We start from the raw sequence: 12882 nt of genomic DNA on the forward strand, positions 1-12882 counted from the left end.
TATAGTTAACAATATGCAAATATTTTAGAGATTTAAAATATTTTTTCTATAGATTTTGTGACTCATCCTTGACCACTTTTAAACAGGATCTAAAGAGCAGACCTGACTGTACACCATCTACTGTTTGGACCAAAGAAGGTACATAAGAGAATACACACCTCACCTGCCTACCAACAGCGTGTTAACATGTATCAAAACAAAAACTAGAGAAGTTTAGTATTGTTTGACCTCTCTTTATTTTCAGTCACTTAAGGTGCCATCATGAGCACAGACGCAGAGATGGAGGCCTATGGCCCAGCGGCCATTTTCCTCCGGAAACCAGAGAAGGAGAGGATTGAGGCGCAGACTGCTCCATTTGATGCCAAAACCGCCTTCTTTGTGACTGATCCCGAAGAGATGTATGTCAAGGGGAAACTCGTTAAACGAGAGGGGGGCAAAGCCACAGTTGATACGGTGACAGGAAAGGTAAGTTTAATAGCTAGAATGAAACTCAAATACACTTATGACAGACGGACAAACCGATCAAAGTTCTAATGCGTGTTTGTTTTTACTTTACAGAGGATAATGTGTTTTTTTTTACTTTACAGAGGATAATGTGTTTTTTTTACTTTACAGACTCTTTCAGTAATAGAGGATGCGCCACATATCAAAACACAAAAAGAGAAATTATGACCACATCAATAATAGTAATTGTATGTTTTCTTTCTTGCATATCCTATTCAGACTAACACTGTGAAAGAGGAGGACATCCATCCTATGAACCCTCCCAAGTATGATAAAATTGAAGACATGGCTATGATGACTCACCTCAATGAGCCCGCTGTGCTGTTTAACCTCAAAGAGCGTTTTGCATCATGGATGATCTACGTAAGGTTAAATCTTATAATTGAGGATTTGTTTGTGTCTGTAAAGCCTGTGCATCAAATGTGATAATGTTTCTTCCTTTTGTGCCACAGACCTACTCTGGGTTGTTCTGTGTCGTCGTGAATCCCTACAAGTGGCTTCCTGTGTACGATTCCAAGGTTGTTAATGCATACAGAGGCAAAAAGAGAATTGAGGCACCACCCCACATCTTCTCCATCTCTGACAATGCCTATCAGTTCATGCTCACTGGTACGTTCAAAGTAATCAAAAACTTGATTTGAGCTGATGGGACAAACAAGGATGTCAGCAAACGCTTTAACTTAAATATGTATGCTAATATTTCAGATCGTGAGAACCAGTCTGTCCTTATCACGTGAGTACAATACAACTTGTCGATACAATTTTCTAGGACCTTCATGACTTATCATCAAAGTAAGTAAAGATTATGTTTTAATTCCAAAGTGGAGAATCCGGTGCAGGAAAGACTGTCAACACCAAACGTGTCATCCAGTACTTTGCAACAATTGCAGTGGCTGGATCTAAGAAAGCAGAAACTGGAAAAATACAGGTGACATTTGTGTCTGCTTAAAATCTTCTCAACTATTGATTGTTGTTGAATAACTTCATACAGCGTTATGTCTCATTGTAGGGTTCGCTGGAGGATCAAATCATTGCAGCCAACCCTCTACTAGAGGCGTATGGTAATGCCAAGACTGTGAGGAATGACAACTCCTCTCGCTTTGTATGTATTCATATAATGGACCTTCACATAACTTTCTTATGTTTTTGTTACTAGGCCTCAAACTGACATTTTTTGGTCAATATTTAGGGTAAATTCATCAGAATCCACTTTGGCTCTAGTGGCAAGCTGGCCTCAGCTGATATTGAAACATGTAAGTTATATATCTTTTTTTCTATTTTTTTGTGGGTGGTATCATTGGCTCATTTTTGATCTTTATATCTTCCCAATACTCACAGATCTGCTGGAGAAATCACGTGTCACCTTCCAGTTGTCTGCTGAGAGGAGCTATCATATCTTCTATCAGCTGATGACTGGCCACAAGCCTGAGCTCATAGGTATGTTTGTAGACAATGATAAAATAATTTGGTAAAAAAAAATGTATATAGTGTTTTTCAACTTATACATTCCCTCTTATTTCTTCCAGAGGCCCTTTTAATCACCACCAACCCCTATGACTACCATATGATCAGTCAGGGTGAAATCACTGTCAAAAGCATCAATGACATAGAGGAGTTCATTGCAACTGATGTAAGTTTATAGTAGTTTGTAGATTTAGAGCAGGTGAATGTTTTATTATAACGTTTTACTTTGCATGTTTTGCAGACTGCTATTGACATCTTGGGCTTCACTGGTGAAGAAAAGGTTGCCATTTACAAGCTGACTGGTGCCGTGATGCATCATGGGAACATGAAGTTCAAGCAAAAGCAGCGTGAGGAACAGGGTGAACCTGATGGCACTGAAGGTAATTGTTTTTAAGTGCTATATCACATCAAATTGCATTGAGCCTATTAACCAGGTAAACAAAAGATCAAGCACCTCACCTCAAAACTTTTGGGCATAAACTTACACAGCAAGAATCTAAAAACTTCATCACATTCCTACAAAAGTGGGTTATGATTAATGAATGCCAGTTCACATCTCTCTGCTACAAAGGCAATCTGGCAGTCAGGATGATGTGTGAATTTTCAAAGCAACATGAGATGACAGAGGACATCTCCCTCTGCCAAAAAATGCAGGTGCATCAATCATGACGATGGCATATTTTAAGCAGACTAATTGTATATATGAAGAGAAAAAGCAGCCACAAGCTGTAACTATAACCAAAAAGGCTTTCTACATACAGTAATCTTGAAGTGAACATTCTCATTTCATTATGTTAACATTGTTTTGTATACTGAACATTTTTTTTGTACAATCAGAGGCTGATAAAATTGCCTACCTCATGGGCCTGAACTCAGCTGATATGCTGAAAGCTTTGTGCTACCCAAGAGTCAAGGTCGGAAATGAGATGGTGACCAAAGGTCAGACCGTGCCACAGGTAAAAAAAAATTGACACATTTGCATTTTGATATAATCATATCATTCTAAGAATTATCTCACAGATATCCTTATTTCTAGGTCAACAATGCTGTCAGTGCTCTCTGCAAGTCGGTCTATGAGAAAATGTTCTTGTGGATGGTCATCCGTATCAATGAGATGCTGGACACAAGGCAGCCAAGACAGTTCTTCATTGGAGTCTTGGATATTGCTGGCTTTGAGATCTTTGATGTGAGTTGCTGAAAAATATCTGAGCAATTTTAGAATTCAATCCTATATTGCCTTAAAATTAAATATTTTTCTGCAATACAGTTTAACAGCTTGGAGCAACTCTGCATCAACTTCACCAATGAGAAACTGCAACAGTTCTTCAACCACCACATGTTCGTCCTGGAGCAAGAGGAGTACAAGAAAGAAGGCATTGATTGGGAGTTCATTGACTTTGGTATGGACTTGGCTGCCTGCATTGAGCTTATTGAGAAGGTACGTCAAATCTGTCTTGTAAAAATGAATTCTGTTTTCTTACTACCTGCTAAATCATTGATTCTTTTGAATGTAACACATTTTTCCTTTAGCCAATGGGCATCTTCTCCATCCTTGAAGAGGAGTGCATGTTCCCCAAGGCTACAGACATGTCTTTCAAGAACAAGCTGCACGATCAGCATCTTGGCAAGACCAAGGCCTTTGAGAAGCCAAAGCCCGCAAAGGGCAAGGCTGAAGCTCACTTCTCCCTGGTTCACTATGCTGGTACAGTGGACTACAATATCACTGGCTGGCTGGACAAGAACAAGGACCCTCTGAACGACTCAGTCGTTCAGCTTTACCAGAAGTCTGCAAACAAACTGCTGGCCATGCTATATGCAACCCATTCTTCATCTGATGGTGAGAAGCTAATACTGTAACTCCTGCATGGCAATTCAGTTATTTATTAATTAAAGGATGTAGTTTTCTTATGGAAATGAACCTGAACAAAGAATAAAGAGTTTATGAATTGCTGTCACTTAATTTACAAAACAGACAGTGCTGGTGGCAAGAAGGGTGGTGGAAAGAAGAAGGGTGGTTCCTTCCAGACGGTGTCTGCTCTGTTCAGGGTATGTTTAATGTCCATTAAAATTGAAGACCCAATATAACCTGATTCGTCATGTTTTTAACCTCTGTTTTAAATGATAACATTTTCCCTCCCAGGAGAACTTGGGCAAGCTGATGACCAACTTGAGGAGTACTCATCCTCATTTTGTGCGCTGTCTGATTCCAAATGAAACTAAGACCCCAGGTTTGGTATTCTAGTGTTTGTCTTTTTTCCCCTTAAAATTACTTCCTTTGCCTTTTACACTGACTTATTGTATAATGCACAGGTCGTATGGAGAACCACTTGGTCATCCACCAGCTGAGGTGTAACGGTGTGCTGGAAGGCATCAGAATCTGCAGAAAGGGCTTCCCCAGCAGAATCCTCTACGGTGACTTTAAGCAGAGGTAACTTTTCAGTACAAGTAATACAAGCGATTATGATGTTAAACACAGGGCAGAGGGTAGGGTACATGTAAGTTACAACTTAATTTTCTCTTGTAGATACAAAGTATTGAATGCCAGTGTCATCCCTGAGGGACAGTTCATTGACAACAAGAAAGCTTCAGAGAAGCTGCTGGGCTCCATTGATGTGGACCACACCCAGTACAAGTTTGGACACACAAAGGTTCATTGTAGTAGACTACATTACTTTTGTGGTGTTTGTGTTGTATGTAAGTTTACTAAAGGTTTTGTTTAATGAAACAACATAGGTGTTCTTCAAAGCTGGTCTGCTGGGTACCCTGGAGGAAATGAGAGATGAGAAACTGGCTGAGCTGGTGACCATGACTCAGGCTCTCTGCAGAGGATACCTAATGAGAAAAGAGTTTGTTAAAATGATGGAAAGAAGGTAGGATTCTCATTAAGTATACTGAATTGCCTCTTAAATTCCAGTTTGATGTTAAAATAGATGCTACAGTATATTTATACACTATGTAATGTTATGTTATTAGAGATGCAATCTTCACCATCCAGTACAACGTCCGATCATTCATGAATGTGAAGAACTGGCCATGGATGCATCTGTACTTCAAGATCAAGCCTCTCTTGAAGAGTGCTGAGACTGAGAAGGAGCTGGCTCAGATGAAAGAGAACTATGGCAAGATGCAAACAGACCTGGCTACTGCTCTGGCCAAGAAGAAGGAACTTGAGGAGAAGATGGTTTCTCTGCTGCAGGAAAAGAATGACCTGCAACTGCAAGTAGCATCTGTGAGTAGAATGCAAAAGCAGCATCTTGTTTTATTTAAATAGAACCAGTTACATGTTCTTCAATCTGAAGTTTTGCATTAGCAAATCAATTCATGAAAACATTTTAAAAATATTTTCAATCAAAATATTATTGTATGTATGTTCAAACTATAGGAAAGTGAAAACCTCTCTGATGCTGAGGAAAGGTGTGAAGGGCTCATTAAGAGCAAGATCCAGCTCGAAGCCAAACTCAAAGAGACAACTGAGAGACTGGAGGATGAAGAAGAAATGAATGCTGAGCTGACTGCCAAGAAGAGGAAACTGGAGGATGAATGCTCTGAGCTGAAGAAAGACATTGACGACTTGGAGCTGACCTTGGCTAAAGTGGAGAAGGAGAAACACGCCACAGAAAACAAGGTTTAACACAAGTTAATATAAACTGATACATATTGATGCTTAAAGATTTTAAGTTAAATTGAAAGCATAACAATCGTTCCTTTTCAAGGTGAAAAACCTGACAGAGGAGATGGCATCTCAAGATGAGACTATTGCCAAGTTAACGAAAGAGAAGAAAGCCCTCCAAGAGGCCCACCAGCAGACGCTGGATGATCTCCAGGCAGAGGAAGACAAAGTCAACACTCTGACCAAGGCCAAGACAAAGCTAGAACAGCAAGTGGATGATGTAAGAAAACAACTTTTTCGTGGTTGTGCCCCGTTATAACATGAATGATTCTTGATAGTTATGCTCTCTCTCTACGCTTTCTTTGAATGCATCAATTCAACATCATCATTTACTCTGATATGACAGCTTGAGGGATCACTGGAGCAAGAGAAGAAGCTCCGCATGGACCTTGAGAGAGCCAAGAGGAAGCTTGAAGGAGATCTGAAACTGGCCCAGGAATCCATAATGGATCTGGAGAATGACAAGCAGCAATCTGAAGAAAAACTCAAGAAGTAAGTTAAAAAATATATACATTGATGGAATTTCCACTTTCACATACAAATTATCAGAAAACCAGCAATGTAACAATTCTTGTTTTACACATCTAGGAAAGACTTTGAGACCAGCCAGCTCCTCAGCAAGATTGAAGATGAACAGTCTCTTGGTGCTCAGCTCCAGAAGAAGATCAAGGAGCTCCAGGTACAGTATTCCAGGGTGATATTTAAGTCAGTGAAATAAAAAAAATCATGCTCATGGTAATCGGCTTTTTTGATACAACTATCATCAAATCTAGGCTCGTATTGAAGAGCTGGAAGAGGAGATTGAGGCTGAGAGGGCAGCTCGGGCTAAGGTGGAGAAGCAGAGGGCTGACCTCTCCAGGGAGCTTGAGGAGATCAGTGAGAGGCTTGAGGAAGCTGGTGGAGCAACTGCTGCTCAGATTGAGATGAACAAGAAGCGCGAGGCTGAGTTCCAGAAGCTGCGTCGTGATCTTGAAGAGTCCACCCTGCAGCATGAAGCTACTGCAGCAGCTCTCCGCAAGAAGCAGGCCGACAGTGTTGCAGAGCTGGGTGAGCAGATCGACAACCTCCAGCGTGTCAAGCAGAAGCTGGAGAAGGAGAAGAGCGAGTACAAGATGGAGATTGATGACCTCTCCAGCAACATGGAGGCTGTTGCCAAAGTTAAGGTATGCACTATGAACAAATAAGCAAATAATATAATTTGATAATAAATTCAGAACCTCATCTACAGAACAGTTCCATGTTTCATGCATTACAGCCATTTCATTTACATGTTATTTACAGGCCAATCTGGAGAAAATGTGCCGAACACTTGAAGACCAATTAAGTGAAATCAAGTCTAAAAACGACGAGAATGTTCGCCAGCTAAATGATCTGAGTGCACAGAGAGCGAGACTGCAAACTGAGAATGGTGTGTATCCAAATATGTGTAATTTGTAGTATTACATATATTAGGGCCTTTTTTTTAAGTTCACCTGAGTTATTCAAAAATACTGATTGTGTGTTTAAATGGATACACTTTCATTTGTATAGGTATAGTTATTCAAATGACATGTTACATTTGTTTTCTTACCTGTTATGTATTTTATTTAGTCCATTCTCAAGATTAGTCTCTTACTTGTGTGTTGTTAAGCTATTTTTCTGGTATGTAAGAGTCCATCCTTATCATATTATTACTCTCATTATATCAGGTGAGTTTACTCGCCAGGTTGAGGAGAAGGAAGCACTTATTTCCCAGCTCACCAGAGGCAAACAGGCCTACACTCAGCAGATTGAAGAGCTGAAGAGACACATTGAGGAGGAAGTGAAGGTACAGGAGCTTATATTGCGCTGTCTAGTTTATAATGTGTTCTTATGCTTGGGCAAAATGTGGATGAAATGTAGATCTATACAATGAACATCATACATCTTCTAAGTTCCCTGACATGGTAAACTTATTGCAAGCTAAATTTATACCCAGACTAAATTGATCAAATATTAAAATGCAAATTTATTTTTCTCAGTTAAGATAACAAAATGAATTTACTTTTTCATTATCCAAACTGGAAAATTGGGCAGTTTGTTCAAGAAAAGATGTTCTGTGTTTTATGCATTTATTTAAGTTAATTAATTAGGACTTCCATGTTATGACTTTATAGGCCAAGAACGCCCTGGCCCACGCTGTTCAGTCCGCCCGCCATGACTGTGATCTGCTCAGAGAGCAGTTTGAGGAGGAGCAGGAGGCTAAGGCTGAGCTGCAGAGAGGAATGTCCAAGGCCAACAGTGAGGTGGCTCAGTGGAGATCCAAATATGAGACTGATGCTATCCAGCGCACTGAGGAGTTGGAGGAGGCAAAGTACATAAAATCAATAAAAAAAGTTTTTGCATAAAAAGATGCATTTTTAAGTTATCATCAAAACACCATACACATTTTGCACAGTTAAATTCACAAGTCCCTCCACACTGCAGGAAAAAGCTTGCCCAGCGTCTGCAGGATGCAGAGGAATCCATTGAGGCTGTGAACTCAAAGTGTGCCTCTCTGGAGAAGACCAAGCAGAGGCTGCAGGGTGAGGTGGAGGACCTCATGATTGATGTGGAGAGAGCTAATGCTCTGGCTGCCAACCTTGACAAGAAGCAGAGGAACTTTGATAAGGTTTGTGGTTCTAAGGGAAAGCCAAACAAGAAGCAAGACCAGTATTGAACACAAATCTATTATAGTAACATATTTATTTATCTGTTTTATTCTAGGTCCTGGCAGAATGGAAACAGAAGTATGAGGAGAGCCAGGCAGAGCTGGAGGGAGCTCAGAAGGAGTCTCGCTCTCTCAGCACTGAACTGTTCAAGATGAAGAACTCTTACGAGGAGGCTCTGGATCAACTGGAGACCATGAAAAGAGAGAACAAGAACCTGCAGCGTATGTGAACTGCTATCTACATTTAAGGCAAATAATAATTGATCAGGAGTTTTTAAGAATCTAACAATGTATATCTTTCTTGTAATAATCTGTAGAGGAGATCTCAGATCTGACTGAACAGATTGGGGAGACTGGCAAAAGCATCCATGAACTCGAAAAAGCCAAGAAGGCTGTCGAGAGTGAGAAAGTTGAAATTCAGACTGCCCTTGAGGAAGCAGAGGTATTATCTTTTACATTAATTTAACAGTGCTCTGTGTAGTTAGTTGTTTAACTAAATTCAAATATGTTATAATAACAAAAGTCAATTTGGTTCATAGAAATACTTGGCTGACTTTTCTTGCAGGGTACACTGGAGCATGAAGAGTCCAAGATCCTCCGTGTTCAGCTTGAGCTCAACCAGATCAAAAGTGAGGTTGACAGGAAGATGGCAGAGAAGGACGAGGAGATGGAGCAGATCAAGAGGAACAGCCAGAGGGTGATGGACTCCATGCAGAGCACTCTCGATTCTGAGGTTAGGAGCAGGAATGATGCCCTGAGAGTTAAGAAGAAGATGGAGGGAGATCTGAATGAGATGGAGGTTCAGTTGAGCCATGCCAACAGGCAGGCTGCTGAGGCCCAGAAACAACTGAGGAATGTCCAGGGACAGCTCAAGGTGAGCTTGTTTAACTCCTAAAAGAAAAGAAAAAATCTGTTTGTGGGTAAAGAAAGTTAAGATTAGCTCTTTATTGTTTATGTTGTCAGGATGCCCAACTGCACCTTGATGATGCTCTCAGAGGACAGGAAGACATGAAGGAGCAGGTTGCCATGGTGGATCGCAGAAATGGCCTCATGCTGGCTGAGATTGAGGAGCTGAGAGTTGCTCTGGAGCAGACAGAGAGAGGACGCAAAGTGGCTGAGCAGGAGCTGGTTGATGCCAGTGAGCGTGTCGGACTGCTTCACTCTCAGGTGTGTTTTCTTTTAATTAACATTAAAGGAGTATTTTGATAATAGATTATACAATCATATTAAACATTGTTGTTCTTTTTCATTTAGAACACCAGCCTTCTTAACACCAAGAAGAAGCTGGAGTCTGACCTTGTCCAAGTTCAGGGTGAGGTGGATGATTCAGTACAGGAGGCCAGAAATGCTGAGGAGAAAGCCAAAAAGGCTATCACTGATGTGAGCTTTCATCTCTAACTCACCTATGTTCTGTTAATGGTCTATGCACCAATAGTGTTAGATAACTTATAGACTACAAGTAAGAGACTTTTTTCAAATCACAGGCTGCCATGATGGCTGAGGAGCTAAAGAAGGAGCAGGACACCAGTGCTCATCTGGAGAGGATGAAGAAGAACCTGGAGGTCACAGTCAAGGACCTGCAGCACCGTCTGGATGAGGCTGAGAACCTCGCCATGAAGGGTGGCAAGAAGCAGCTCCAGAAACTGGAGTCCAGGGTATGACCAGTAAAGCTTTTTCAAAAGCTTCTTTACCTGAGCTCAAATCCATGTATAAAACACTAATTATTTATCATCATGGTGCAGGTGCGTGAGCTGGAGACTGAAGTTGAAGCCGAGCAGAGACGTGGAGCTGATGCTATTAAAGGTGTCCGGAAATATGAGAGGAGAGTCAAGGAGCTGACCTACCAGGTAAATTTCATTTTGCTTAAAAGGACCATAAGTCTTAAGTTCTTGTGGCTTTTTCTAGGTACTTGTAATTTACCATCCAATAAGTGACCATATATTTACAGACTGAGGAGGACAAGAAGAATGTGGGAAGACTTCAGGATCTGGTGGACAAGCTGCAGCTCAAAGTCAAGGCTTACAAGAGACAAGCTGAGGAGGCTGTAAGTGAACCACACAAATATTACAAATCAGTAACAAACCATCAACAAGTTAATTTATAAAACCCTAAACCCTTCACAGGAGGAACAGGCCAACACTCACATGTCCAGGCACAGAAAGGTTCAGCATGAGCTGGAGGAAGCTCAGGAGCGTGCTGACATTGCCGAGTCCCAAGTCAACAAGCTGAGAGCCAAGAGCCGTGATGTTGGAAAGGTAACTTACACAAACTGACTTCCGAAGGATTACCCACATCTTGTCATGATGCATATCTACAACTACTGCCTGAAATGACTAATCATCTCTCTGTCTTTCAGGGAAGTGACTCTGCTGAATGAGATACAAGATCAAGCTGAGGCATTCAAACTGAGCTCATACAATATGGGCCACTGAGAATGTTCTTCTGTAAATCTTATTAATAAATGATCAACATTTTTCTGGTGTTGTTTTCTTTTTACTTCCTGTTTTTCAATTTCAATCTTAATGAACCAAATTAGCTTTTCAAACAGTTACATTAAACTGTATTAGAATGGTAAATGTTGCACTTATATAGCGCTTTTTTAGTCGCTTTTTCTAGTCTTGCTCACTCAAAGCTGCTTTTACACAACATGTCACATTCACTCATTCACACACTAAGTGCTCCAATCAGATCTATGCCTATTCATACCTGATGGCGATGCCACCGGGAGCAATTTGGGGTTCATCGTCTTGCCCAAGGACACTTCGCCATGTGACTGTAGCAGTCAGGGATTGACCCCCCCAGCCTTCCGATTGATAGACGACCAGCTCTACCACTGAGCCACCGTCGCCCCGTTATGAGGACGGTGTGTCAAGACCAAACCAAGCCAAATTGTGACTAAAATGATTGCTGCAATTGTAATTAAGGACAAATGTTAGACCTCTTTTTGATCGTAAGTTGTTGTTGAGACACACCAATAATTTATTGAAAACAGTTGTGTCCAATGTTGTAATCACGTAAAACTTCACAAGCACGCTCCAGGCTCAACTAACTTATGTTTCACTTATGAAGAGCAAACATGAATTGGCAATCAGGTCTAATTTGGGTTAAGGTTTGTCATAGTTTGTCAGAGTACAGGGTTTAATTCCATATTTGCTACAAATTCTCTTTGGATAAGTAGCTAATGCAGTATTATCTTTAAATTTACACATTACATTTAGATTTTAGAAAAGCAAAGCAATGAGTTCTTATTCACACTAACTAGCTCAAGACAACATGTACGATGCATATATAAATACAGAGTATTTAACTAGCAAAAAGAAACTTGACATATACAACTTCATACACATTGATCAATCAATTATTTTCAAGGTCAATGACCCTCACATTTCATCTCTTGCTTTCCTTAACAGATAATTTGTAATTTAGCATATCTAACAATTCCACCATGTCTATCTTTTTTTACCACCCCCCTTTCCCTTTCCATGCTGTGTCTTTTCCCTCCCCTTTCCAGGATCCCCTTTATTTTTTTGTGCCCCCTCTTTTTGACACTGGGCTGTGTGAACCTTCTCAATCAGAGAGAAGCCATCTTCATCTGGACAATGTGAAGTTCCAGGATGTCCTTTTCTGGTTGCTGGGTTGGGAGATGAGGGCCTTGAGCGGGCTTTTCTGGGACTTGCACGGCTTGGAGAGCAGGGCCTGGACCTAACGTCTTCTTTTGGGACGAGGTTTAAGTTTAAGGACAGGGGTCTGCCAGGCGCAGGGCTCAGGGGGATCACAAGGTTATCTCCAGGGGCTCCCAGAGTGAGAAAGACTTCAGGAAATGCACATGGTTGGTTGATTTTCTTCTGCCCCTTTGATGGATAAGTGGCAAAAACAGAACAGATGATGGTACACATATTTAATTAAAACAATAACCTTAATAACTTCAGGCCATTAGCTCAGAGGCATCTCTACAGGCTGCAGCTCAACTTACCTGCTTTGGTGTGAAGCTCATGGACACCTTCACTGTCACCTGCAAAGAAACAGCATGTCATCGTTCATTATGCAGCATATGCTAAGATGACCACCTCATCCTATGGGGCTCCAAGAAAAGAGCATCACTCCACCCCTCTATATGAAACTATTAAGTCTGGTGGGTCATTCAAATTCATCTTTGTCTACATGAAATCATTAGTCTATTTACTTTCATCTACTTGGTGTCCTTCAGTGCCAAAAGCCTGGTAAATAAATGCAGTATACTGAGTTCACTTGTATGTCCACTGCATATTTAATGTTGTTGTGATTAATTTACCTGCCCTTGGGAGTTTAGCTTCTGATACTCTGTCTCAGGGGTAAATGAAGCAGATTTCGGAATAGCTCTGGGGGAGCCCGGCGCTGCATAAGCCATGTTGAGTTGAGAAGTAGGTCTGGACCAGTCTTTTCTTGATGTTTTTGGTGTACTTTCAGCCACAGTGATGTGAGGTACTGAAGCCTTGTAGAAGAAAAATTAAAACAAATGTGATTAAATCATTATCCACTATTGTAAAACATCAGTTTATTAAGCCTATATTTTCATCTCAACATACCATTATTTTTC

At 40.8% G+C, this 12882-nt stretch overlaps 1 protein-coding gene across 1 annotated transcript; it reads left to right on the forward strand.

The window, feature by feature from the left end:
* Nucleotides 1-261: 261 nt before the first annotated feature.
* Nucleotides 262-10683, forward strand: LOC138603126 (myosin heavy chain, fast skeletal muscle). The gene is made up of 39 exons (XM_069674802.1): nucleotides 262-465; nucleotides 724-867; nucleotides 957-1113; nucleotides 1210-1237; nucleotides 1327-1432; nucleotides 1514-1606; nucleotides 1694-1757; nucleotides 1843-1941; nucleotides 2031-2134; nucleotides 2210-2348; nucleotides 2806-2924; nucleotides 3005-3154; nucleotides 3236-3406; nucleotides 3499-3805; nucleotides 3941-4014; nucleotides 4109-4196; nucleotides 4279-4396; nucleotides 4493-4616; nucleotides 4702-4838; nucleotides 4942-5197; nucleotides 5351-5593; nucleotides 5682-5858; nucleotides 5985-6130; nucleotides 6227-6317; nucleotides 6412-6801; nucleotides 6920-7046; nucleotides 7327-7445; nucleotides 7774-7970; nucleotides 8084-8267; nucleotides 8363-8528; nucleotides 8624-8748; nucleotides 8872-9180; nucleotides 9270-9473; nucleotides 9561-9686; nucleotides 9791-9961; nucleotides 10049-10153; nucleotides 10255-10350; nucleotides 10430-10561; nucleotides 10663-10683. Exons 1-39 carry the CDS (start codon nucleotides 262-264, stop codon nucleotides 10681-10683), a joined length of 5811 nt encoding a protein of 1936 aa, XP_069530903.1.
* Nucleotides 10684-12882: the final 2199 nt, after the last annotated feature.

This window comes from Semicossyphus pulcher, unplaced genomic scaffold (genome assembly GCF_022749685.1).
Source record: "Semicossyphus pulcher isolate SPU_LCO1_2020_fin unplaced genomic scaffold, fSemPul1.0.p SCAF_23, whole genome shotgun sequence".
NCBI classification, from domain to species: domain Eukaryota; kingdom Metazoa; phylum Chordata; class Actinopteri; order Labriformes; family Labridae; genus Semicossyphus; species Semicossyphus pulcher.